General features: G+C 42.5%; 1 protein-coding gene across 1 annotated transcript in view; it reads left to right on the top strand.

Annotated features, from left to right (window-relative positions):
* Window positions 1-26,786, top strand: part of lonp2 (lon peptidase 2, peroxisomal) — a 36,225-nt gene extending 9,439 nt beyond the window's left edge. The window contains exons 2-18 of the mRNA XM_034587647.1: window positions 7,064-7,299; window positions 8,890-9,025; window positions 9,772-9,885; window positions 12,387-12,518; window positions 12,713-12,835; window positions 12,960-13,120; window positions 14,233-14,327; window positions 15,739-15,857; window positions 16,794-16,933; window positions 19,241-19,382; window positions 19,588-19,738; window positions 20,970-21,096; window positions 23,185-23,324; window positions 25,290-25,378; window positions 25,643-25,850; window positions 26,020-26,210; window positions 26,284-26,786. Of these exons, the coding sequence (XP_034443538.1) occupies window positions 7,067-7,299; window positions 8,890-9,025; window positions 9,772-9,885; window positions 12,387-12,518; window positions 12,713-12,835; window positions 12,960-13,120; window positions 14,233-14,327; window positions 15,739-15,857; window positions 16,794-16,933; window positions 19,241-19,382; window positions 19,588-19,738; window positions 20,970-21,096; window positions 23,185-23,324; window positions 25,290-25,378; window positions 25,643-25,850; window positions 26,020-26,210; window positions 26,284-26,514 (2,532 nt within the window). The 5' untranslated portion in view covers window positions 7,064-7,066 and the 3' untranslated portion in view covers window positions 26,515-26,786. The remainder of the gene's footprint in view (window positions 1-7,063; window positions 7,300-8,889; window positions 9,026-9,771; window positions 9,886-12,386; window positions 12,519-12,712; window positions 12,836-12,959; window positions 13,121-14,232; window positions 14,328-15,738; window positions 15,858-16,793; window positions 16,934-19,240; window positions 19,383-19,587; window positions 19,739-20,969; window positions 21,097-23,184; window positions 23,325-25,289; window positions 25,379-25,642; window positions 25,851-26,019; window positions 26,211-26,283) is intronic.
* Window positions 26,787-27,469: the final 683 nt, after the last annotated feature.

Raw genomic sequence — 27,469 nt, forward strand, 5'->3', positions numbered from 1 at the left:
CAGCAAGACAGGGAATAAATGTATTTCCCAAAATATTTAACAACACCTTAAAGCACTTTGTTGCATATAACTGAAACATATAGTTTTCACATATTTCAAAAATATTATTCTACATTTAATCTTGTAAATATTTTGAGTGGCCAAAGATCTGAATTTCTTTCAGATTAACAAGCTGCTCATGAGATAAATGTCTATGAGTCTATGTGGAAAGAAGCCAGATAGAATTATTTAAATATGCAGAGACAGGGCTACAACTTACAACTCACAATCTTATAGCATGTGCACACTGCAAATATAGTGAAGTTTAACAACTACAGCAACTACTTTGTATGAACCTCTTCAAAAAAGTGAAATATGAAGTGAAGCGGCCCTTAAGCTTAGAAACGCCGGTCCCTTGGATCATGTTGAATATCATGTGGAGAGAGTAAAAGAGAAGTGATCCATAACCATATGGAAGGAATGTGGTGAGAGACACTAACCAATATTCATACAACCTAATCCCTGTGGGTTTTTCCCATTCCCATGGCAGGAAGAAAGACTTGAGACTGAAAGAGGAGAAGAGTTGAGGGAGGTGAAGGTCCTGTTCATACTGATTAGGGATTAAACTCACTGCCTCCCCTTCAGTTCAGTACTGATTTGTTAGTGCAGTGTTCATGAACTGAACTTTACACTTCAAGGTAAAATGGTAACTACTGTTTTCCCTCTTCAGCTGTTGAGTCTCTACGAGGACGCTATAGGCCCAAAAGGGTTTATTTCTATATGTTACCCTCCCTATGTTCAAGCTAAACGTAGCTTGTTTTGATTACTTGTCATTTCTGCAAAGCTTTCAGAGGGAACATTGGTATTTTTAAGTATGAAGCAACAAAAAATAAGGAGAATATAGATCATAATATATCAATATTTAGATTGTTGCCATTATATTTTTTATTATTTTATTTTTTTGGCGGAAAGTGAGATAATAAGTCTTGTTTGGGGTATTTTGTTCCTGTTCAGATTTAAAACGTGAGTGAGCAAGTAAATAATCTTCATAATTTCTTTGTCTGATTGCTCATTAGGTTCTGTCCACTCCACCGCTTCATCAGTAAGTTTCCAGGTTTTGAGGAAAGAAAGAAGCTGGAAAATGAAGGCAAGTCAACTTTATTTTGTATAACACATGTATTATCACATGAATTTCCAATGAGGCCTAGATTCCCAGCGTCTCACCTAAACCCAAGACCTGAGGAGAAACCTTTAGGGACCCAGTTCAAATGGCCATCAGTTCCGCTCCCCACCCTCGCCTCCAGTCTCCAGCCTCCCCATCATTTACTCCGACCTTTCTATTATCCTGACGGCTCCACCCATTCACATACCTGTTTCCACTTATCATCAGCCCTGCAGACCCTGGAGCTCTCCCCGCCTGCACATCGTTCTATCATCAACCTTGGAGATTATATGTATCAGCGAAACCATTCACTGATGGCCAATGATAAGCAGATGGTAGGGAGGCCGGCGGTATCTTTGCACCATCTTCCCCTTAACCCTTAACTGGGTCGTAATCTTCGCCGTCGTCGTCGTCGTCGTCGTCGTCTCTGTCTCTGTCTTCTTCTCCATCTGCTTGTCCGTCTGCTTCTCGGTCTTGCTCTTTCGCGTCCTCTTCGGGTTCAGAGGATGGTTGCTGGGAGAATAGCTGTTGGAGAACCTGCTCTCTGGTGAAACGCGCCTGACGTGACATCGTGACATGGTCAGGGAGGGTGCCTTAATGAGTTATACCTGCGCCTGATCGTTAACTATCATGTTCACCAGAAGACTTTATAGAAACGCTGCCCTCTTGTGTCACCTGGTGCCTCTGCTGAGTTCCCTTGGGTTTCCCTGAATTGTTAGTTTGAATATTCTGCTTGCATCTTGTTCTGCATCACATCCCTACTTCTTGCAACCCAATTGCATTCAATTCAATTCAATTTTATTTGTACCGCGCCAAATCATATCATAACCAAATCTCTGGCAACCCAATGGATGTATAACTGACAATGCAGGTCATGGCTTTTATTCCTCGGCTAACCACTAGAATACGCTATGAAAAGTATCTGTGTAAATTGATAAATCTTGATAAATTCATCATCATCCAAATGTATCCATCTATAAATATAATTTGTATTTGTTGTTAATATGCTTGATGCTTTGCTTGCTATAATTTGATTAATGACCTTATCTGGCTTATATGAGCTACTACTGCCTTCTGTTATGTACTGTCATAAATTCAGATTGTTTCATAGTAAATATCCCGTCTGTATGAGACCGTACAATGTTTGTAATGTTAGCATTTTGCATGTGAAAGAATTGATTAAGATGATCAAGTCAAACGTCAGTGACACCAAATACAACAGAGCTTTTACAGGGAAAATGTTTCCAAATCTGTTTTTGAGATAGTTTAGGTTTGCCAGTGGTTTGCCAGTGGCTTGCCAGGGAATGCCAGTGGTACACCTGGGAATGTTAGTGGGCAGCCGAGCATTGTGAGTGACCAGCAAAGTCAGTAACACCCCCATTCGGTTTGCCAAGGTAGGAATGCGAGTTATCCACGAGGAATGTTGTTTTCCTGCTGAGTCAGCTATCATCCAGTAGGTTAGTGAGATACGAATGTGAGTAACTTCCCCATGGTCATGAATAACAGAAATGCGAGAAGGTAGCCTGGAGATTGATGAAGAAGAAATACCTTTCGGTCTCTCAGTTACCAACGCACACTTATTGTCAAGATCAGTGGCTGCCGTCAGGGAGGATACAGCCTCTGTTGACCTCTAAGTTGCCTTAATTTTACCCCTTAACCCCCTATGGCAAAACGGTACGATCAAATAAAAAAAAACAAGGAGCACAAAGGATTTAAAATCTTTTTTTTTTTTTTAAATCAAAAAGGAGTGCGCAAAGGAGCAAAGAACAAAATGTTAAAAGACCAAGAACCAGGATTTGGCAGCAAAATGTTTAAAATACAATGTTTTTGCCGTTCTGTTAAAATTTCCCGTACATTTTAGGGACTTAAATTAGTTAACTAAGCATGAGCACAGTGAAGAATGGGGCACTGCTATGGATGGTATTTTCCCAGAATAATAACAGATTGAGAGCAATAGAACACATGTTATGTATTTTTAATGTCATTGGAGACATGTGGACAATTATAAAACAAATGCTAAATGGTTTTGGCAGAACAAAAGATTTCTGGGTCTACTTCAAATTTGAAACTGCAGAAAATCCCTAACAGGGTGAATTGCAGATTTTAAATGGGTTTCTTTGACTTTGGGAGCAACAGGACAAGTGAAGTAAAAGGGAAATGGACTTTCTCCTGAGGCAGGAACAATATGTTTAAAACCAGACTTTCTGTCATGTTATCCTACAAATTATTGTGACTAACTTAGTGGAGGCAGAGAAGTTGAAACCAGAGAAAATTGCAAACCGATTTGTCTCAAAGTAAAAAAAAACAACAGGGAATTTCTGTGTAGAGTTTATCATAAGCTTCTCTGGAAGTAACACTACTAATAGACATACTGCTGTCTACTGTCGAAAGGGATTAGAACCCTGTTATTCCACAGTAAAGAATGATGTGGTGGCAAATTGTAGGAGAAAATAACTTTAAGTTTTGACAGGTCAAAATCACATTTAAGCAAGTGTTCGATCCCTCCAAAGTTTTGTTAGGAATGTGGTACAATCTAGACTGAGGTTGAGAATTCTGTTACCCAAAGGCTGCAAGTGTGGATTCAAATTCCAGAGCCTTCAGGCCCCCAAACCTCCCACCTGAGTGTGAGTCTGTTGTTCTTATGAAAAGGTCCATCTGTATTTGATTCAATCTATCTTGTGTCACTTTATGTTATCAGTTAACAACACAGGTAAATCTTCTTGGACACACAATTAATGACAATGTGAAGGTCGATTTTTCAATGGACCCTTGAAAAAGGCAACAAAATAATTTCCCAGTACCACATAATAATCCCTGTAATTCAGATTTTATTGAATTATTGAGATAAATAACTTGTAAAACAGAAAATCTAAATTTAGAATATTCTGAGATGATATTACGTTAATTAATACACTGATAACTGTGCTTCTAAAAGGTCTGCAATTCCAAAGGGAGGGTTGAATGCAGCTCGTACAGATTCAACTCACTTTGAAAGATTACAGAATAAAAAAACTGACTTAACTGCCAGTGGCCATGAAGTATTTATGAAAAACAAGCCGTCACCAGATACTGTGAGTTGATCTACCTGCTCGATAGTATGACCGCAAACAACTTAAAGTATCTGGCACTTAACCTTGACACTGAAAAGGCTTTCAACGTTCACGATGGAAGTTTAGTGTTACCGTGTTTCTGCTTGAATGATGAAGTCATAGGATATCTTAAATCCATCACTCACCAACTGCTCAGATCAAATTAAATGGCCGTGTCTCTGGAGACCTCCCCTCACATAAATTATGGAGCCACTCGCTCGAGCATTTAAAGCAGATGTCAAACTAACAGGAATTCCGATTTAAGAAGCAGATCACAGGAGCTGTCTGTTTGTAGAGGACGTTCTTTTGACCCCCAACCAATCCAGACTGGAGCCGGCATTCAGTCCTGCCATGAACTCTTTGTTATTTTTATTCAGGATTTAAATAAAACATACAACTCAGGCTTTAAGACATTAAATACCTCTGTGAGTCTATCTAATATTTATAGTTGCATACCTCCACCGAAGCCCAACAGTGCCCTTGTAGCGCCACATTTAAATCCACAAAATCCAGATTCTATATTGGATCTTCTTTTTTTAAATATGCCTGATTCTCTTAATTGAAATCCCTGCTTCTGTGCCCCGACATCTGTGACACAATCGTTACGTTAAGGAAAACGATTAAAGTAGAATCTTGCACGTGCTCAGTTGTCCGGATCTATGCCAAACTTCAATGGCTTCTTTCTCGGGCCGTCCGTTTTGAAACATGTTCCCATAAACACAGTAAAAACACTGACTGTTATTTGCATTTTGACAATGTTGATAAATTAAAATATTGACCCTTTGCAACAAAAATTACAGAAAGATAGTGAAAATAAAACAAGCGTATATTATGCACAAGAAAAAAAAGTAAACGAGGACAAGTAGAGGACACTTGAAGCTTTCTGGGGGGGGCATGGTATTTAGTTGAACCTCTGAGGGCACAATAAATTAAAAATGACACTTTCCAGTCTCACTCTGCCAGAGTCAGTCTCGTCTGGGAGGCTAAATGGTAAATTGTCTGTATTGATTTAGAGCTTTTCAAGTCTTGATGACAACTCAAAGAGCTTTACAGTAAAAAAAAAAAGTTCACATTCACACACATTCAAACAGTGCATCTATGAGAAGGGGCCATTTGGGGTTCAGTATCTTGCCCAAGGACACTTCGGCATGCAGGTGGGGAAGACTGGGATCGAATTGCCGACCTTCTGGTTAGAGGACAACCGCTCTACCCCCCTGGCTTATTCACAATTTTCACAGACCGCCACTGAAGGATATGAATCTTTGACCTGTTCAGAATATCGGGTGAATTACCGTAGCTATTAGGATTATGTGTTTATTAGACATATGCTTTATGCGCTTACACACAACTCAACAAGAGATCAACAACACATATGTTTTATAGCTAAGCAATAAACATCCCCTCTGATATCCTCAAGCTTTATCTTATAATGCACCAGGTGCTTGAAGACAAAGACCATCTGGTTGTCAGGGTACAGACGGGTGTCGGAAATCAACATTGTATTTATGTTTTGGCAGATGTTTATGTCAGATGTTGCCTATGTGATCGTTTGTCAGGTATTCTGATAATGTCTGCATGTTCGTGCTGTGAGGCAACAAGATGAGAGTCAGCTGACAATCAACTGAAAGACCCTGCCACTCACCGTCTGCCTTCTGGGAGGCGTTTTCAATGTTTGCGTTACATACAAAGTCAATACTAGCTTCAGGTGTTTGTCTCATCCATTTGAGTTCCCACACAAAGAATCTACCTGTGAAAGCTCTGCTTGTGTGAAAGTTACAATTTCAGTTGATGCGCTCACTCCAGACAGACAGACAGACAGATAGATAGATAGATAGATAGATAGATAGATAGATAGATAGATAGATAGATATACAGATAGATATACAGATAGACAGACAGACAGACAGACAGACAGATAGATAGATAGATAGATAGATAGATAGATAGATAGATAGATAGATAGATAGATATACAGATAGATAGACAGATAGACAGACAGATAGATATACAGATAGATAGATAGATAGATAGATAGATAGATAGACAGATAGATATACAGATAGACAGACAGACAGACAGACAGACAGACAGACAGACAGATAGATAGATAGATAGATAGACAGATAGACAGACAGATAGACAGACAGACAGACAGACAGATAGATAGATAGATAGATAGATAGACAGATAGACAGATAGATATACAGATAGACAGACAGATAGATAGATAGATAGATAGATAGATAGATAGATATACAGATAGATAGATATACAGATAGATAGATAGATAGATAGACAGATAGATATACAGATAGATAGACAGACAGACAGACAGACAGACAGACAGACAGACAGACAGATAGATAGATAGATAGATAGATAGATAAGAAATGTATGCATCCAGTAGCACATAAAACAGTCAAAACCAAGATCATAATAATAATAATAAAAGTCTATTATATATATGTTGAATATATTGAACTTCGCGTGTGCGTCTTAGTGTGATGAAGTTTGTCCCTCGGCGCTTACTGTACGAGAGGAAGCAGGAGGAGAAATAAAGTGTAAAATTGTGGATTTCAGAGCAAATAATAACGCGAGAGGATCGAGAAACAGCAGAAATAAGTTTGATTCTATCTGAGGACGCGTTTTACTTGATTTCTGCTGATTATTCACGAGTTAAAGTCGCCGGTGGGAATTTTATTTCGAAAACTACAACCCGGAAGTCGTATGTTTACATCTGCCCCGCTCGTGTGACAGTTGGACGACTCTCAGCTGTTTGTGTTCGCGGGACTCCTCTCGCAAACCGGGGCTCGTATCTTTAATTAATCACCAGACGATGGCTTCCAGCGACGGGATCCGGATCCCGAGCCGCCTCCCGCTGCTGCTGACCCACGAAGGCGTGCTGCTGCCGGGCTCCACCGTCCGCTTCAGCGTGGACTCCCCCAGGAACATGCACCTGGTCAGCCAGCGGCTCCTGAGGGGCACCTCGCTGAAGAGCACCATCATCGGACTGATCCCCAACACCAGGGACCCGGAGCACGACACCGACGACCTGCCCCCGCTGCACAAGTAACTCACTCAGTCCCGCAGCTTCCATGGAGCCGCTCTCTGAACCTTTGACTTTGTTTTTTGGGGTGGAGGGGGTGTGAGCACAGTTAGACGAGCAGGAGCCTCAACGTGGGGCCAAGAGAATTCACCTACATGCAAACACAAAGAGGCTGATGATGATGATGATGATGATGATTGATTAATTGATTAATTGACAAGAGAGAAAACGTGTTTAAAGACAATATTCTGTTTGTTGACTCTCCTCTAACTGGTCGTGTCTCTGTCTACTATTTACTTTCAGGTTATTTACTCTGCTTCTAAAACAACTAGTCAGTAGTTATACTCATTTGTATGTTGGGACATGCACAGGTTATATAATGTGTGTGATTTTGTTCCCGAGTTGTAGAAAAGTCTACAGTTCACAAACGGCCCCGCTGTCACAGAGCAGTGGACTTTGACCTTTCATCAGTTATAACTGTTTGTCTTTGTGACACAGCTTTTCCTCTGAATTATTCACATTCAGTGTCAGACAGGTGGTCATTGTCAATCTGGCTCATAAAGACATATAACTTGGATATATAAGTGGAATAGATGAATTTCATGTTTGTTATTCAACTTTTCACTCATTACACGTGTCCTTGATTTAAGATGAGCCTTCTCCGTCTTTGATGAATGTAACCGTGGAGACTGACCCCTGTGACTGACCCCTGGGACTGTGGTGACTGACCCCTGTGACTGACCCCTGGGACTGTGGTGACTGACCCCTGGGACTGACCCCTGTGACTGTGGTGACTGACCCCTGTGACCGTGGTGACTGACCCCTGGGACTGACCCCTGTGACTGTGGTGACTGACCCCTGTGACTGACCCCTGTGACCGTGGTGACTGACCCCTGTGACTGACCCCTGTGACCGTGGTGACTGACCCCTGTGACTGACCCCTGTGACTGTGGTGTCTGACCCCTGTGACTGCGAGGAACTAGTCCCAAACACATTTTGTGTGTGTGGGGGTTGGTTTAAATCACCAAACACTCTTGATTGGTGTATTAATGCTTAGCTACATGGGTTATAGTGTCCTGCTTTACTGTTCTGTCAGGACAACAAATTTTCGTAAATAGTCTGTAAAATAAATTCACTACTTTTGTTCTAAAAAAGTTTGTTTTCCTCTGAAAAAAAGAACTTAATTAGAGACTGTTGACTCATACGCCTGTCAAGTGAATGAACGGTTGATGAATATAATTTAAATAGTTATGGTAATGAATGCATTAGTTTTTCTATTTGTGTTATTATTTCTCTGTCTTAAAATGTAAATTTGGATGCGTAAGACACTGAATATTTGGCCGATAGAACTAAAAAATCCTAGATTGGTGTGACAGTAGGTGTGAATAGTTGTTTACAGTTTGATCCATGTCCATCCGTTAACATGGAGGGTTATGACCTCTACCGTAGCCTGGCCTCACTGGGGTCGACCCAGATGTTCAGGGTTCACTTGAGAGGAGCTTTCACGTCGTCCATCTTTACATACATCTGTGGTTATCTTCAAGTGAGTCGTCTCTCAACACTTACCTCCCGTGTCTAACGCACCATCTGACATGCGCTCTGTCTCCGTGTAGGATTGGAACAGCGGGGATCGCGGTGCAGGTGGTGGGCAGCAACTGGCCCAAGCCCCACTTCACCCTCCTCATCACCGGACTGTGCCGCTTCAGTGTGTCAGGTCTGCTGAAGGAGAGACCCTTCGTCCTGGCAGAGGTAGAAACTTATTAGACTTTGTCTCACGAATCTGAGAATGTCAAACATTTGGAGATTAACCTAATATTCATGAGTTTCACTGAACTCTTTCAGTGATATTATTAAGTTTGTGAACAGCTTCATGGGGTTGTGGGTGAGTGAGATCAGACATTGAATTGATTAAATCGAATTAAATCGAATTAAATTGATGGGAGATTGATTTTTTTTAAATGAAAGATGACATCCTGCTTTGTGAAGTCAGTATATTGGTCATCTAGTGAAAGTCGCTGCACCTAATTCATTTAACTGATCTCAGAGAGTATGTTAATGTGTCCTGCGTAGTTTCTCTGGTGAACAAACAAAGTCATGTTTTACTTTCCGTGTCGCACATGAAAACACATCACGTTTATCCCTGAGGCCAAACAGATGCTGGAGGATCATCGGCTGTCAAAACTCGTGTTTGCTCTCAAATTAATTCTACAAACTATTGCTACATGTCTTTGCACTTTACCGCTGACAACTGTCAACTAGAGTTTAAAGTGACTGTGTATCAGGAATGTGTGTGAGACAAACAAATGAGGGACCCATTAATGAAAACACAGCTATACAAGACCACTGGAGGCCAGAAACTCCACAGGGCATCCTTGATCTCCTCATATGATTACTCCCAGTGGAACGTTGGGGGAGTAATTATTTGTAATAGTTCCCTTTTTTTGGAGGTAATATAAGATTAAAAACGCAGAGGTCTCTAATTAATGAAATTGCAGGTGGAGCAGTTGGATAAACTGGAGCAGTACACGACACCGGCGCCACAGGGCGTCACCACTGATGATGGGGAGCTGGGGGAGCTGTCTGAGAAATTCTACCAGACGGCTGTACAGGTATGTGTGTGTGTCTTTGTTTGTGTGTGTGTGTGTGTGTGTGTGTCTTTGTCTTTGTGTGTGTGTGTGTGTGTGTGTGTGTGTCTTTGTCTTTGTGTGTGTCTTTGTGTGTGTGTGTGTGTGTGTGTGACATTAGTTTTTAAAAGGTTTATTATTATCGATTGTTTGTCTAATCAGATGTAGGGAAGAAAACAGTGAATTGATAAATAAAATTATATTTTGGGCTCATTATTAACAAACCAAATTAATTCAATAGACTTGATAACAACCCCACAGAGTTTAAATAACAGGCTCTCTGCACTGGTCATTTATTTGTTTATCATTATTTATGATAACGTTTATGCTTAATCTGCAAAATATCGATACATTTCTTTATAATAAGGGTTTGATAATCACATCTTTCTGGTTTCATATCACTATTGGAATTTTTCACTCCCTTATATTGGAATGGGCAAATATCCATATGTGGAAGTTCGGGCTCCAAATCAAACGTAAATAAGAAATGGAATCTCACTTTTGACTTTGGTCGTACTTAGTTAGATATCGATTAATTCTTCTAATCACTTAATGTTTTATGACACTGAGCAGTTTGGCTGTAAATGGTAAATGGTCTGTATTTATTGAGCACTTTTCTCGTCTTGACAACTCAAAGCTCTCTGCCTCAGGGTCTTAATGCAAGTCACTTTTCAGGTTTCACCTGAGAGCCAAACATCACCAACTGGGTTATAAGACGTTTTTTTTAGCAAGTCGTTTGATACCAGACATTTTCCTCTCATTATCCTGATTTCACGTCATTAATGTTTTCTATTTAATTATGTTTTGCTCCCTTAAAAAGATAAATTAACTTTTTCCTGCTAATTTCTGACGGCTGGACTCGAAGCTCTGTCGTGGGAATTCTTTCTTTCTACTGAGTTGTAGGGATTAAAGTTCTTTGGCGCTCTGAAGGATTTCCATCAATTGGATTCCTGAAGGTCCCAGTATGAAGTCAGTATAGATCTCAAATCTTAAAAAAGCGAGGGGGGGGGAGGAGTGTCGACACAGGAGCCTGGCAGCTATGTGACTCTGTGAGATGTAGAAGATAAACAATTTGAAAGGTAAACAGGTAATGACACAAACACAAACACTAATGTAGGCAAAGGGCCCGTCTGCTCGTTTTCTCCGCTGCCTCCAGGTTCGTACATGAAAACCTCTGGGAAGTGACCAAACGGCAGATTACCATCTAAGTCCAGCCGGCTTCTCTACTTTATTAGGTTTGGATTCCAATAAAACCCCCCCCCCCGCTGCCACACACACACACCACTGTTTGCTGTTCCTTTGGCACCAACGGCCTCTGAGACAGAACAGCTTTGGCTCAGTCGTTTCCTCAGGACCAGCTCGTTGAAGCAGCAGATTGACTCCAGTATTGAGGGTCATTGTGTTGTGGTATCACCCAGTGTCTCCTGAGCTTCAGCTGCAGACAGCCACCCTGGGAGCTCATTTCCTCTCCTTCGTGCCAGGCTGTTGTCGCTCAGGGGCAGAGGAGCAGTTCGTGATCCTGTCTCCACTATATTTAAGTGTTGGCTTAAAGTAATTCTATTTTTTTTTTTGCACTTCCCTTTCTCACAGCGTTTATAAGATCTTAGTTTCATCACAACACATTTTCGCAGCAGTGCTGTTTTTATTCACAGTCTGTGTCTGTGTAGTGTCAAGCTGCTGTTTGACAAACTTCAGGTGTGCAATTGAAACAATTGAAGTCAATGGTGACCAAGACTTCAGACGTAATTAAACAACAGAAAAAAACTCAACATGCCTCCGTACTGCTCGTGTGCTGTCATCCAAGTGTCAGCAAGCCCCGACATTTATATTCGGGTCGAAACGGCGTCATTTACACTTTGTTTTAAGCCTAAATGTCCACTGGAAGTGGCGATGCTAGCAGACTTAGCTACACGATTGTGTGTCCGAGGGTCCGCGAAGATATCTGCGGATATTTAAAACACGGTGTAAATGACCTTGTTTCAAGTCATCAACAGACAATACTTTCAAATACTGCCCTCTCTTGTTTCTTCTCTCTGGTCTTGCAGGTTGCAGCACATGGACTTTGTCAAACCTTCAAGTTCCTAAGCACTAACAAGCTCATTCTTCATTCAGCAAATGAATCAAATTGCATTTAAGGCTTGACGTCTGTCTTTGCGTTCTCTGTTCATGATAAAGCTGGTCCCACTTCCACTGGGCGTGTTCCTGGAAACTCTCAATGGACCTTTTGAATCTTGAAATTTCTCAAAGTAACAAGAAACCTTTTCCAATATGGACTTAACTGGTGATGGATCGTAACAACTACCCACTTGCTTAATTGTGTCAGTAAATCAAGTTCCACTGTTTCTCCACTCTGTGTGTGTGTGTGTGTGTGTGTGTGTGTGTGTGTGTGTGTGTGTGTGTGTGTGTGTGTGTGTGTGTGTGTGTGTGTGTGTGTGTGTGTGTGTGTGTGTGTGTGTGTGTGTGTGTGTGTGTGTGTGTGTGTGTAGTTGTTAGGGATGCTGGACATGTCCGTTCCAGTGGTGGCTAAGTTCAGGCGTCTGCTGGACAGTCTGCCCAGGGAAACGTTGCCTGATGTGGTCGCCTCCATGATCCGAACCTCAAACAAGGAGAAACTCCAGGTGAGGTGACACTTTCGATGTGTGTGTCAGTAAAAAACGAGCACTATCAGCTGCCCTGAAATGTCGTGCAGGCTCATAGGGAGCTTGTATGAATCCTTGAAGCTTCTGCTGACTGGGGCGAGAGACACAAATACAAAGTGTTGATTTCCCAACATAAATGACTGGTGCTTTTTTTACCGTCTTGTGCTGTGAAGGTCTTGGATGCGGTGAGCCTGGAGGACCGTTTTAAGACGGCTCTGTCCATGTTGACCAGACAGATAGACGGACTGAATCTACTGCAGAAGACCAGGAAGAAGAGTCCTGATAATGAGAAGAGGGTAACTGACATCTGCATTTTGGTTCTTTGGGCTCTGACTGTGTGTGTGTGTGTGTGTGTGTGTGTGTGTGTGTGTGTGTGTGCGCGCAGAGTGTATACCTCATGATCTCTCATCGTCCAATCAGGTGTTATCGGTGCGTAAAGGTGGTGTGTTCCCAGGCCGGCAGTTCAATGTGGACGAGGAGGATGAAGATGATGGAGATGACACCTCCGTCCTGGAGAGGAAGATTCATGCGGCCAACATGCCTGAAGCTGCTCTCAGAGTTTGTCTGAAAGAGCTCAAGAGGTGAGCTTTCTTTTTTTTTTTTTTTAACCTAAATCTTAAAACTTATTATGAGTAAGTAAGGTTTATTTCAAATACTTCACACATACAGCCCCTGGACTGTAGTCAAAGACGGAAGACATGACATGAGCTCAGTTATATCGCCCCCTGGTGGCTGGCTGCGGTATAGGTCGCAAACTCCTCCATGTCCACATATAAGACATTGACCAAACTACACACGTCTTTTTCAAAATTGGCATCTGTCATTTTAAGGTAGTTCTTATCACACTCATGGGTGTTTAGTTTTCCATAAGTTTGCTTTTATTCTGGTTTGAATAAGCAAAATGGTGGCACCCGTATCTGGGATATTTTAATTTTGTACAACGAGATGAAGTGGAGACACGTTGTCCTTCTTTATATTCACTCTATACTTGGTTTTGCACAAAACTCCACATGAAAGTTGTAAATGGATGTTGTGATGGGTGGAGATATGTAAGAGCAACTGCTCCAAACCAGTGAGGCGGCAGCAGCCGGTAGTCAGAACAAACACGAAGCAGTGCTCTTCTTAGTGTGCACGTTTTTCACGAATTCACCCATGAATGGAGTTGGGATTGGACCAATCACAAAGCAAGCAGACACAATAACACAGCTTCACGGATGACCTCCGTCTTCCTCTATTCTTCTACTTCTATGTTTTTTTTTTGCGTTCTGTTATCTTGGACTGGTGCAGATAAGTGGAGGATGTGAGCCGGACAGTGAGCGATCAGACCTCAGGCTGCAGACGCACATTAATGCCAGATGTAAATGCAATCAGGCTAAAACGTGAAAAGAATCTGGATACAAGACACATTTTCGTAGCAGATGTAAACGCAGTCAAAGACATTTGCAGCTGCTTTTGTGTACTTCATGCAGATCAAGTATTATTGAATTAAATTGAGATCCCTTTTTCTGAGAAGAAAAGTCAAACATTAGTAAGAATCCAACATCTTAAAGCTTTCTGAACCGTATTTAGCACTTTTGATCTTTTAAATCACCGCTCTCATGTGGTTTAGTCTTAAATAAAAAAGAAAAAAAGACTGATCTGTCACAAACAACAGGCCCAGATGTTCAAATGAATCTTTGTCATCTGTTTTCAGATTGAAGAAGATGCCTCAGTCCATGCCTGAGTCTGCCCTGACCAGAAACTACTTGGATCTGATGGTTGAGCTGCCGTGGAGTAAAAACACTAAAGGTAAATGAAGGTGACCTTTTGAAACATCCAGGTCGGTAGGTAAAAAAACCTCTTTGTGCTCTTTAGCTACTTTGAACCACAGCTTTATTGCTTTGCTGCCGAAAGATTCATTTCATATTCAGAGGAATGCTTCATGTTTTAATTCTGAGTAATGTTTGACATGTGGTGACTGAGAGATTGTTGTGATAACTGTGTTAAATACTTCAGTCAGGATCGTACTGATGCAGTAATTTGCTCAAAGTACGGCTGGAGCTTTTGAAACCATTTGAATATTAACTGTTAATGATCAATGAGCTTCTCTTTTAAGATGTTCATCACTTAAGTTGACTCACGATTTAATTCATGATATTAACTGAACAAATAGTTAAATGTGATCTAATGAATATTTTCATCTACCTAATGATTCCAGAAATCTCTCTCTCTATGTATCGCACAACTCGGCTTTTGTAATGTTTAGAGCCCGTGGAAGTGCAGTGATTGAATAACCATGTGCTTTGTTGCAGTGGCGGTTGTTTTTTACAGTTTCAGAAAGAAATCTGCAACCAGCATCAACACCAAAAATAGATTTGTGTCAGAAAAGACTAAAATTCTTGTGCTTTTACTTTGTAGACAAATTGGATTCTATGTGTGTCTGTTGCCAGGACAGATCAGCTCCTGCAGCACCTGTGGATGTGTCCGATATTGTGGAATAGAGTCAAATGTAAATTTGTAAACATCTTGCCAATGGGTCAGATCTGTCATCCTGGAACTCTCACGTCTAAATGTGAACCCAGAATCATTTCTATTTTAATTTCATGCTGATCAAATTACGCGGACGGAAAGTGCGGTGCTCCACACAAAGGAGATGACGTTTATGTGGTGTCCAGCCACAGTAACGATGACAGCCCACTGCCAGCGGATCTCACAAACGGACTTGTATTGTACAAAGACCCACAGTCACCACTTTGCATTGTTTCTCTGTCTGTGCAGACCACAGACTGAACCGTTGATAAGTAACAGGGCAAAGTTTATTCAGTTGCAGGGTTCGGAGGTTAGAAACAGATTATGAGCTGCGAATAAACCTTAAGTGCTTTTATATATCGGTTTGGGAGAAACATCTTTCCTTGAACAGACGGACAGGGGGGGGGGGGGGGGGGGGGGGGGGGGGGGGGGGGGGGGGGGGGGGGGGGGGGGGGAGGGGGGGCATCTTTCATCTTCTCTGGTGCGTGTGTGTGCTTTGTGTTTTTTCATTATTAGCTGCAGCTGCTGGTTTCTAAAGCTCCACCTGGTAGTAAACTCTCATTTTCTACTGTCCAAGCTTCCGTCGTATTTTCTCGAGTTGCAGTAAATCTCTCCCCGGTTCTCTGTCTTCACCACCGCTCACTTTAATGCTCTCTCCCTGCTTTCTTTCACCCGACTCGCACCTCCTCAGACTGCCTGGACATCCGATCTGCTCGCACTCTGCTGGACAACGACCACTATGCCATGGAGAAGCTGAAGAGGCGTGTGCTGGAGTACCTGGCTGTCAGGCAACTCAAGACTTCACTCAAGGTGCTGCAGCCTATTAAATATATATAAAGGCAAATCTTATGTGTTATTAGGGTTGCAAAAATCCAGGAATATTCAAAGTTGGAAACTTTCCATGAGAATTAACGGGAATATACGGGAATATAAGGGAATTAACGGAAATTAACGGGAATAAACTGGAAATTTGTGTGGTAATTTTATACTAACTGTATTTACCTTGTCATATACAGACATAAATATAAACATTTTGTTTTGTCATAAGCTGGTTTGAGCCCTGAGGAAACTTGGGCACTTGACTATATGCTTCTGCATCTTTGTGGCATTCTTAACATAGGTCTTTGCACAGTATTTGCAAATGTACACAGCCTTTCCTTCTAACATTGGCTGGGGTGAAATGTCTCCACACATGAGATAGTGCACGTAGCATTGTTCTGTAGAATAAGATGAGAAAAAGCTTGTAAAAAAACACTAATGCAATGCCAGAGATATAAATAGTTAGCTAAACAATTGGAATCGTCTTTAAAAATATTTTACAATTGATGGATAAATGAATAGAAATAGGCTAGATGAACAATCCTCACATCAGCATGCTAATATATTTTCCCCAGTATATCATCAAAACTTCCCTGACTAGTCCTTGGGCTAATGCTGTAGTGTGCAGGATGCTGGGAATTATCTGAGCATGTGATGGAGAAATGCACAGTGCAGGGTTGAAATTCAATGTGCAGCGTGTGCTGCATTCCATACATCTTTAAAATAGAGTTTGAATGACGTTTTTATTGCTCAGCTTTTAATTTGCTGGTAATTTTTTTTTTTCAAAATTCCCAAAATTGCCGAGCTTAACTTCCCATGGAAAGTTTCCGGAAGTTTTCCGGAAATTTACCGGAAATTTTCCGCCCCTTTGCAACCCTATGTGTGCTATGAAGCTAGTTATTTTCATTCCCCCTGTTTTGCCTTCAGGGCCCGATTCTATGCTTTGTGGGGCCCCCAGGAGTCGGTAAGACCAGTGGTGGGACGCTCCATCGCCAGGACTCTGGCAGAGGGTTTCACCGCATCGCTTTAGGAGGCGTCTGTGACCAGTCGGACATCCGAGGACACAGGTAGGCTCAGAGCGGACTCCACAGGAGGGTCTGGACAGCAGATGGAGGAGTTTATCTTTATTGAATTTGATGGTGCTTCCTTTTTCATTAGCAGAAGGAAATATAGTAAGTTAGTCCTCAGGACCACAGATAATTGAAGCACAGGATATAACAGTGGTCCCACATCAGTTGCTGTTTTGATGGTGTAGTCGAACGCAGGACTCTTTGCTGCTGAGTGGAACATGAACTCCTGTGTAAAACATTTAGCTAACATGTCAAAACACGATCACAATCACACTGACCAAACAATAAGAAAGACTAGAAAACCACAAGGGGAATTATTAGGGATGGAAGCAGCTTGTGAGCATTTCGATTTTCATGCATGAATTTCTAGGTTTTGGCAAGTACGGCTTTTCCCACCAAGGGATTCAAACACCGGGACCTTTGTGCCGCCACAGTAACGTGACTGACTGTGTCCACTGGGGAGACGCGTTTTCCACAAACCTTCTCACATCTCAAGGCAATGACAGCAAACGTGCAGAAGTCTGAAGAAGTTTTAAAGATTTTCAGAAAATATCAGATGTTCTGCTGGTTTTGTTTTTGTCATCAATTAATTTGAAGTTTGATCAAACATTTGGCGAAATGGAAAACGCTGTGCGTACAGTAATAAATACAGAGTGACACTGAATGACACATTGGTGGACATATCTGAACACAACAGATATTGGGCCTCATTCACCAATTTCTCCTGAATAATTCTCTTAAATCGGTTCTCAAGAAGTTTTCTAAGAAACTTGGCGCATTCTCAAACTGCAGAATTGTTTGCATCTGTGTTCTTATATAGATTAATATAACAGGTCTTCGTAAGTTCCCAATAAACTTTGACAAATGCCCCATCAACGCCCATAGAAGAGCATCAGGCTGCGGTGCCGTGTGCACACAGAGAAATGGAAGAGAACACGGGGGCAGAGTTCATCTCAGATTGCAGATCTTAGCATTTTAAAGGAAGAATAAACATCGCTCTCAGTCAGATGAGAAACATGTGTCGGACATACCAACAGCGGGGGGGACAAGAGATAAAGATGAAAAGTTCTTTAATGGTCGATTTCCTATTTGCTCAAGTGAAAACTAAAACCATTCTTCTAAAGACGCTCACTTCTGGTAGATTTGTGGTTGATTTTATTATTTGTTTTAACCTCAGAAGCTGCACATTTCATGCCTTTTTAAATCCTAAACACTTAAAGATCACTTGCAGTCGGTAATTTGACACCGAGTTTCTGTTTCACACGTCCAACACAACAGGAGACGTGTTCTCACCTTCTGGGAACCTGCTCGTGAGGAGGGGGGGGGGGCGCAGAGAGGAACCACCGCTCACATGTTGTCATCGTCTTGGGTTCGCACGATAGAATCTCGTTTGAATTCTGTGACAGTGACCTGCTCAATTCTCACATGGATTCATTTGGACATTACACTGAGCTGCTGGAGTCGATGTCCAGTCCGACTGATTCAGATATTTCCGAGCACGTGTTCGAGCATTGACTGTGACACGGAGGTTATGTTACCGCCCATGTCTGTCTGTTGTCTGCAGGATTAACCACTGAACAGATTTCCATGAAGAAGAACATTCTACTTTATTTGTTTGTCAGCAGGATTTCGCAAAATCGACTCAATATCTATTTATTTTGTTGACGTGTTCAGTTACACGCAGAATCTAGTCTCCCTGTTAATAGGGTTTAGTTCTGGTAGGTTATCCTGACTCTAGCTGAGGGTTAAGAACAGAGGATGTTGCACCTTGTTAAGTCCTATGAGACAAATTGGGATTTGTGAATATGGGCTATACATGTTAAATTTGATTGATTTAACATGGACCAAGAAGGAACCCATTAAATGTCAGTGCAGATCCAGGATTCTTTCTCTCCTGTTTTGAGATGATGAGATTAGTATTTTTTTACATTTTCCCCTGATTTCCCAGGGAATATTTCATGGATCTTGATTAAAACAATCAGGTACATTCAGGGGACTGATATCCATGAGTGTGTGGAATCTGGTGCAGCCTGATTGAATGTAAGGGGGCGTGGCGGAGGTCTGCAGTCTTTCTTGTGCCTCGTTATGTGATGCGTAGGCCTAATTGATAACAGCATGACAATTCAAGTCTTATTCACCATTCTATCACTGAGACGTCACCTTGACATTATATATATCTGCCTATATGTTTTGCTTTTAGCTGTGGAATACAGTTCTGTACTTTCGGAGCCTTTAGCTTGTTTGAATCCGAGAGGAAACCTTTACTCCGGACCTCAGCAGTTCATTCCCTGCCTCTGTCTCCAGACGTACGTATGTAGGGAGCATGCCCGGTCGCATCATCAACGGCTTGAAGACGGTGGCTGTAAATAATCCTGTCTTCCTGTTGGATGAGGTGGACAAACTGGGGAAGAGCCTTCAGGGAGACCCTGCAGCTGCTCTGCTGGAGGTGAGTCTGCTCTTCTTCCGTCTGGAGTCGTGTCAGACGTCTTCCCTGCATTTAACGTCTCTGAAGAGAACCTCCCCCTTTGCTAATAAGGACTCATTACTCCTCTAATTGTTTTTGTCCTTTGCTGTTCTTCAGTTTCTTCACTTTTCCATCTAAGTTTGATTTAGTGTGAGGAACTGAAACCAACGTCCGTATGTTTCCCGAGGTCCTGGATCCGGAGCAGAATCACAGCTTCACAGACCATTACCTCAACGTGGCGTTCGACCTCTCCCAAGTGCTCTTCATCGCCACGGCAAACACCACAGCAACCATTCCCCCGGCCCTGCTGGACCGGATGGAGGTGCTGCAGGTTCCAGGTGGGTTCAGGTTCAGGTCAAACATATCGAGTAGATTCACTGACCCTTCTGTGTATCTAGAATAAGATTCTGATGGATTTTACATTTTTATCCAGTTTTCACACTTCAATTCTTTATCTGAATGTTTTGACAAGGTTCAGCTCAACTGTTTTGACCTGGGTTTGTTTTTTCTGGTCTTGAGGTTTGCAGATCGCTTTTCCTAAGTAATGTAAAAGTCTTTTCAGACTCAACTGAGGATTTTAAAATCAGATATAAGATTTTAAGCTGTGGGCATTGCCCTGGTGTTTCTCCTCTGAGACTGAGTGTGGATCTGAGAGTGGATCTTCCCACTTTACCTTCTCACAGCACAATTTAGCTGTGAAACGTGGGACAAGCTCCTCCCAAGCTGACCTGAGCTGAGAGATCATCTTACTTCTACACTTAAAGTTTGAGCTAATGGGTTCATTTATTAGGTTAAGGTAACAAAGAAAGATAATTTTTATGCATTAAGCCTTTATTGATGAGACAGAGTGAAGATGTGCAGCAGAGACCGAGTTGGAACGCTTTCAAGCCTCCAGACCTGAGGAGCCCACTCGTTCACCATCATTATAAAGGACGACTCCGACAACTTTACACGTCAAAGTCTCTGTGCAGGTGTTGGACAGCACAGCTGCACACGCTGAAGAGAAAGTCTTCTCGTGGCTCCGCAGGGACATGTGTTGGGTCTGAGGAATTGTCGACGGGGGATGAAATATACGAAGTTTGAAAAGGGGGAGTGTGAAGTGAGAGAGAAGTGAGATCACCAGACCTCTGCTCCTTATCTCCTGACACTCAAGTCAGGAGGGCACTCTTTACATCTGTGACCTGCACCTATTGGACGGTACAAGCTGTCAATCACTCTGTGTCCATGCATCATCTACTTGAACATCATCCTGTAGTGAAGAAGACTTGAAACTGACGCTATATTGAGAAGCAGAGTAATTTTCTCATAACCTTCAATACAAACAACCATGGAGTCGCCCTCTGCTGGTCATTTGAGAGAAAATATGTTTCAGGCACTTCAGCTATGGCTTCACTTTCTGGACCTGAATCCTTCGACCATTTTTATATCCAATCTATGGACTAAACTGTTGATGGTCAAGTTGCATTGTGGGTAATACAGGTGCCAGATTTTGGTGAGGAGATGTGTAGAATAAAGACTGATCACATCCCTGGTTCTTCTTCTTTAGTTTCCCACTGTGTATTGTTTCAGGCTACACTCAGGAGGAGAAGGTGGAGATAGCTCATCGTCACCTGATCCGAAACCAGCTGGAGCAGCACGGACTAACACCTCAGCAGCTGCATATACCACAGGACACCACGCAGGCCATAATCAGCAGGTAAGTAACTATAGAAGTGCTCCGTCAACTTCTTACTCGTGGTTTTTCTGCAGGAACTGACGATGACAGACCGCTCACTCAAAACTGTTTTTCCAGGTTGATAAAGGAACATTTTAACATTTTGGGGAAATGCATTTATTCATGTTATTTGCTGTGATTATTATACAGTAAAAACATTGATACCACTTCTGACTTTCTGTGAAATATGTCTGTGGACCCCCAGGCGCTGATGAGCTTGGTTTGGCCTAGACTCCTGAATGCAAGGAGGAGACTAAATCTCTGACTCGGCGCCTGTGAGGTTCACTTGATGCAATATCTCATTTGTTTAATCGCTACAAAGATCAAAAAAGGAAAAATGTGAGGTTGTTTTATGCAGATATGGGGTTTGGACTTTTTCTTGGCAGGGCACAGGGGCTTCTTGGAAGTCTGGCTTCTCTGGACTCTAGGAATATTTGTATGAGGATGAATAAGGAAGCTTGAGAGGAGCGATTTAAGTGGAGCCAAATAATCAGTGGCGTCCTCTGGATCTCATGCAGAGCTGGCAGTGAAGTGCGTTCAGGCTGCATGTGTAGCAGCTCTGAGAAACCAGAGGCAACACAGAGAGATGATAATGATAAAAGCAGCTTCATGAAGAAGTAGCTGTGGACAGCTGTGTCCAAACGGCTGAGACATTCCAGGGTCTTTAGAAGGGTTGAGAAAACTAGTTTGAAAGCTTTTATTGCCAAGTTGTTAAACTGTTGAACTGGAGAAACTCTCACATTGATCTTGATTTTCCAGGGAATAATTCATGGATCTTTATGGATCTTTATGATCTCAATGAGTGAGAATTTGAGAGATGAACTCTAATGGGGTCTATATTGGTTTCAAATGTTTTTCTCACATTACATTAAAGTCCTCAGATTGATGTAGTCTTCATATATAATGTGTTCACTGCTGAGCTGAGACAGTCCCAGTGTGTGTGTGGAGGCGAGCGCTCGGCCAGCTGGCAGCTCTCATCTGAGACCAACGTGAAATCGTATCATTGAATTTTCAACAGGTTCAGTGTGTTCTGAACATATTTCTCTCAGAGTCGCCTTTTGATTCAGAACATCAATGGGCCTCCTGTTTCCTGTTCCTGAGTTTACACTGATCTGTCCATCACCGTCACTTCTTCACGTTTCATTTCTGATCGTCCAATTATCAAACACGGCACCAGAGTGATTTTCCTGGTGATCTTCATGAATTCAGTGAACACTAATCCAAACAGCCTGATTGATGATGAGCGTCATGCTTCCTGCCGACCTGCGGAGCGCCTCTGTAACACCCTCAGGTCTGGTTACTATAGAAACAGCCAAAAGCCGACAGCTTGATGCTCGTCCTCCGGAGGAGACGCTCCCTGCTCCACTGGCTGCTTCTCTTTAAATAGTAATGATTCAGCAGATTCAGGAACCAGTGTCCGGCTGCTACATGAAGCAGACTTTGGTTTTGCAGTGATTTTGATTTTCTTTTTGCCATTTTGTCCTCTCGTGATGCTTAATGTGTCTGATTCAGATCCACATGATTCTTAGTTTCAGTCAAGAGGGCGTCACTACAGTCACAGTTCACACTGTGTGCACCAACACTGATGGGATTGAGTTTAGCGCTGTGAGAAAAGAAAAGAATTAAAAGAAGACTATGATTCAGTTACTTAAACATGGTTAATTTTATTATATCAATCTTATTGATCATCAGAGGGATCATAGAGACCAGTTTTCACCTTCATTTATTAAATCATTACTTTGAGTAGTTTCAATAACAGATTGAATTGTAATTGAAACTCAAAAATGTATCATCAATTCATGGTCAAAATGGCAGTTTTATCTATTTCCAATTCAATGTACACCTCAGTAAAGTGAAGGGTTTGGAACTGCTGTCTGAAACCAGTGTAGATCTTTCATTTGTGTTTCATTTTCATTTACCCTGAGCTAGTAACATCTGTACTGATGTTTACAGTTCTGCAGAAATCTGTTACCTTTATATAGATTCCAGGTTTATTCAAATAGACCCTGTCGTTGCAGAGATACACACCAATCCCTCTGTTGTTTGTTTGTGTGTCTGTGTTTGTTGTAGGTACACGAGAGAGGCAGGTGTGCGCTCCCTCGAGAGGAAGATCGGGGCCATCTGCCGCGCGGTGGCCGTGAAGGTCGCTGAAGGTCACAGAGTTGCAAAGACAGAAGCTTCCGTCCCAGAGGGGCCTTTAGAGCAAGGAGGTGAGTCTGTGCTTGAACCCCGCAGCCTCCCTGACCCGTCACACCGACGATCCTGTGTTTGAGCAGAAAACGATTCCCTGTCAAAGATGGAGAGGAAACATCCCGACCCTGAACTTCAGAGATGCTCAACGACCACAAGAGAATAACAGAAATCTAAAGAGCAGGCTGGAGTTCAGAGAAACACAGAAAAAGAAAGCAGTAGAGTTCTGGAATAAAGATCTAAGGACTGATGAAAGTAAAGAAGAAAGTGTGGAGGCAAAAAAAGGAGCAGTTCCTGATCAAAGTCAAACATCGTGGTTCTGTTATAGCTGGAGCACGTTCATCTATACGTTTGTTTAACAATAGATTCACAGATTGTTTCCTATTTTGCACAAGAATCACATTCATGAAACAACACAAAAACACAGGAGGTCAAAGGTCACAATCTACGTTCAGGAGAGGTTTTATGAAATGGAGGAATATTCCAGATACATCTTTGTAGAAGTGATCACAAGTGACGGATCCCTCTCGACAACATGAGACTCCAAAGTGAGAGAATTAAACTTTCTCTCTGGTGACCACAGAGTCGGCAGTGAGGTAATGAGCCGTATCTCCTGTTCCTGTCGGTGTTTACACAGCAGAGGAGACAATTACAGCCGCCTGGCACAAGGTGGTGCTAGTGAGTCTCAATGGAAATCAATAAAAGTGCAGAAAGAAGAACCTTGAGTATTCAACATGGCACTTTAATGAGTGTGGATTTACAAAGTGACGTTGGGCCTGTTTACGTGTGTGTAATTCAAGTGGCGTCATTAGAAAACAGTTTAATATCTCCGCTGTGGGACGTCGGATCCTCGTAAGCACAACATGATGTTTCAGTGGCTGTGTAATGAGCTGGAAAATGTGCAGCCAGCTGCTCCCCAGTAGAAAATAAAGCTCCTGGCAGCAGCTTTTATTTGGGGACGGGCTCTTTTATATATTATCTCCTCCTCATCTGCTTTTCATACGAAAAGCACAAGCCAAGGTTTGTTTGTTTGTCTGTCGAACTCCCACGAGATTAGAACGTGTCTCCAGGTGATTGTGATGAAAACAGCAGATCTCGTTGCTGTGAACCATAAAACTGTGTGAAGGATGAAAATGAATTTAGTTCGAGAGAAATGAAAGAGGAAGAGACCGAAGAGAACAGAGCTGTGGTTTGCATGTTTCCATGGAGATGCTCTGTGTTTATGTACGTCTCCATATTTGGTTTTCTGTGCATCTTTGCATAACGGCTAATAAACAGCTGATTTTCCAGGCTCAGCTGTTGTCCTCTCTCTCTCTCTCTCTCTCTCTTCTCCCCCCCCCCCCTTCCCAGTAGAACACACACCTCAGCCCAGGAACAACAGTCCACTTAAAGTGAAACAGGAAGTTCACACACTCATAGATGTTTGTTCTTTAAATCTACCAGACCCATAAATTATTCACTGGCAAATTGGTGAAAGTGTCAAAAGCATCTTGCAATGTTAAAGAAAGTTGGAAAAAATAAAACTTGCTCTCCTGGATTTTAATGGATTCTTTTTGGGCCCGTGTCCCTTTTGAACAACTCGAGTCCAGAAACATGAAAAACAGAAACGTTTATTCTGGCACCTCCATCGACTCCTGAGACAGTTTCATTGGAACCTGGTGTGAGGACGGAGAACCGGCCAAAGAAAAACACTTTGACATTTGGATTTGTTTAAGGATTTTTTGGTCTCACTGACCTGTGATGGCCGGTCGGCCGTTTTTCAGCCACTTCCTGGTTTGGTGACGACGTGTCGCTCTGTGATTGGAGGCTGTGAAGACGCCTTCCAGCTGTTTGACACTTTGCGCTGCTGCAGCTGCTGAACTGATGTTGCTGCAGATGAGCGGTGGCTCCACTCCGACCTCGGGGGGCAGATCTCTGATCTACAGTGACACCAGTTGAACTGATTGTGTGTGTGTGTGTGTGTGTGTGTCTGTGTGTGTTTTCAGACAAGGCGGCGGCCCCCCCAGAGATGCCCATTGTGATCGACCACATCGCCCTGACAGACATCCTGGGCCCTCCGCTGTTTGAGATGGAGGTGGGCGGGGTCAAATCCAGCAGCCGCTCCAGCTGTCATCATACACTATAATGTGGAATATGATATGATTCTCTTTTCCTCTCATATCTTCTCTTCTCCTCCCTCGACACATCACTCACTCTGCCTCATGCATTTTCATCTCACGTCTCTCTCAGGTCATGTCGGCCTCATGTTTCACTTCATTCCTGAATCGTTCTCCCAATATTCCCCCGAATACAGTTTTTACAGATGTTTAAATGTATATCTGTGTGTGTGGTTTGGAAGGTGTCGGAGCGGTTCATCCTGCCCGGCGTCGCTCTGGGTTTGGCCTGGACGCCGCTCGGGGGGGAGATCATGTTTGTGGAGGCCAGTCGGATGGAGGGAGAGGGTCAGCTCACTCTCACCGGTCAGCTGGGAGACGTGATGAAAGAGTCCGCCCATCTGGCCATCAGCTGGCTCCGGGCCAACGCCAAAACCTACCAGCTCACCAACAGTGAGTTCTCTCACACACACACACACACACACACACACACACACACACACACACACACACACACACACACAGATGTAAATGTAGTACATGTTGTAATAGAGACACAAATAATCTGCAGTAAACGTGATGGAGGCTAATTAAAATGAGAGCACATTGTGTGTTTGAACAGTGGTGGGGGGGCCAGATCCTTTAGAAGGAACCGACATCCACCTCCACTTTCCTGCCGGAGCTGTCACCAAGGACGGCCCTTCCGCCGGTGTTACCATAGTAACCTGCCTGGCCTCGCTGTTTAGCAGCCGCCTGGTCAGATCAGACGTTGCCATGACAGGAGAGATCACGCTCAGAGGGCTGGTGCTGCCGGTGAGTGATCACATTTAACACAAGGATTCAAACCTTGGACACACGCTTGACTGGATTGGCCTGTCGTTCTCAGGTGGGCGGGATCAAGGACAAAGTCCTGGCGGCCTACAGGGCGGGAGTGAAACGCGTCATCCTGCCGCAGCGCAACCAGAAGGACCTGGAGGAGCTTCCAGCCAACGTCCGAGCCGACCTGGACTTCGTCACGGCTGCGAACCTGGACGAGGTCCTGAACGCCGCCTTCGACGGGGGCTTCCCTGGGACGGACCAGGCGCACACGCCCCCTCAGCTGAGCAGCAAACTGTGACAGGGCGGCGAGCGACTGGACGAGCGACTTCAAGACTGTTCGAGATTAAAAGTTACACAGACACAAGTGTTCAGACTCTAATTCAGCTCCGTGGAATTTAGCTTTATTAGCAAATTACTTATGCAGATTTTGTATTTTATTACTTGTGCAATTTTTGTGACCACTCACGACAAAGGAATTTATATTGTGGAGGTTTCTATGCAATATACGAAGGATTATTAGGGTCATGTTAAAGATAAAAAAGACATTTTCAGAATAAGAATAATTACAAGAATAATCATAATTTAATGAGGAAAATTTGAAAGAGTTGTGGTTCATTAAGAAAAAGTCAATTTTATGAGAAAAGTTATAATTTAACAAGAAAAGAGTTGAAATATCTCTTTCTCGTATGATGCTTTTAGTCTTGTAAAATTACAACTTTCTTTCTTGTAATATTATTGCTTTATTCTTGTAAAATTAAGATTTTTATTTGTAAAATTAATGTATTTTCCTGAAATATTACAACTTAATTCTCGTAATATTATGACTTTATTAACATAAGATTACAACTTTTAATCTTGTAATATTTTCACTGTATTCTCGACATTTAGGGAATAACCCTCAGTTCCGTGTCATCACATTGACACGGAGGTAAATGTGTGACTCTGTTGCTGTGACACCAGGTTGTGATTCTGCTGAGGATCTGACTATCACCTGGATTATTCCTCCCACTAACATGACACACGTGTGATGTAGCAAACGTACTGACTTTAAAAACTGTGATTTCATACTAAACCACTTGTGTCTGAGTAGATAACGTTAAATTAAAGATGCTTAAAAACTTGAAATAATGTTGCTTTATTTCGACCACGTTAAATACACACGTGTTTGTTTGTGCACGTAAAACTGAGATAAATCCACCATGAAGCAGAAAGAATGGATCCAACTCTGTTCCACAGGTCTGACATGAAACAGC

The sequence above is a fragment of the Hippoglossus hippoglossus genome, chromosome 6 (genome assembly GCF_009819705.1).
Source record: "Hippoglossus hippoglossus isolate fHipHip1 chromosome 6, fHipHip1.pri, whole genome shotgun sequence".
Lineage (NCBI taxonomy): Eukaryota > Metazoa > Chordata > Actinopteri > Pleuronectiformes > Pleuronectidae > Hippoglossus > Hippoglossus hippoglossus.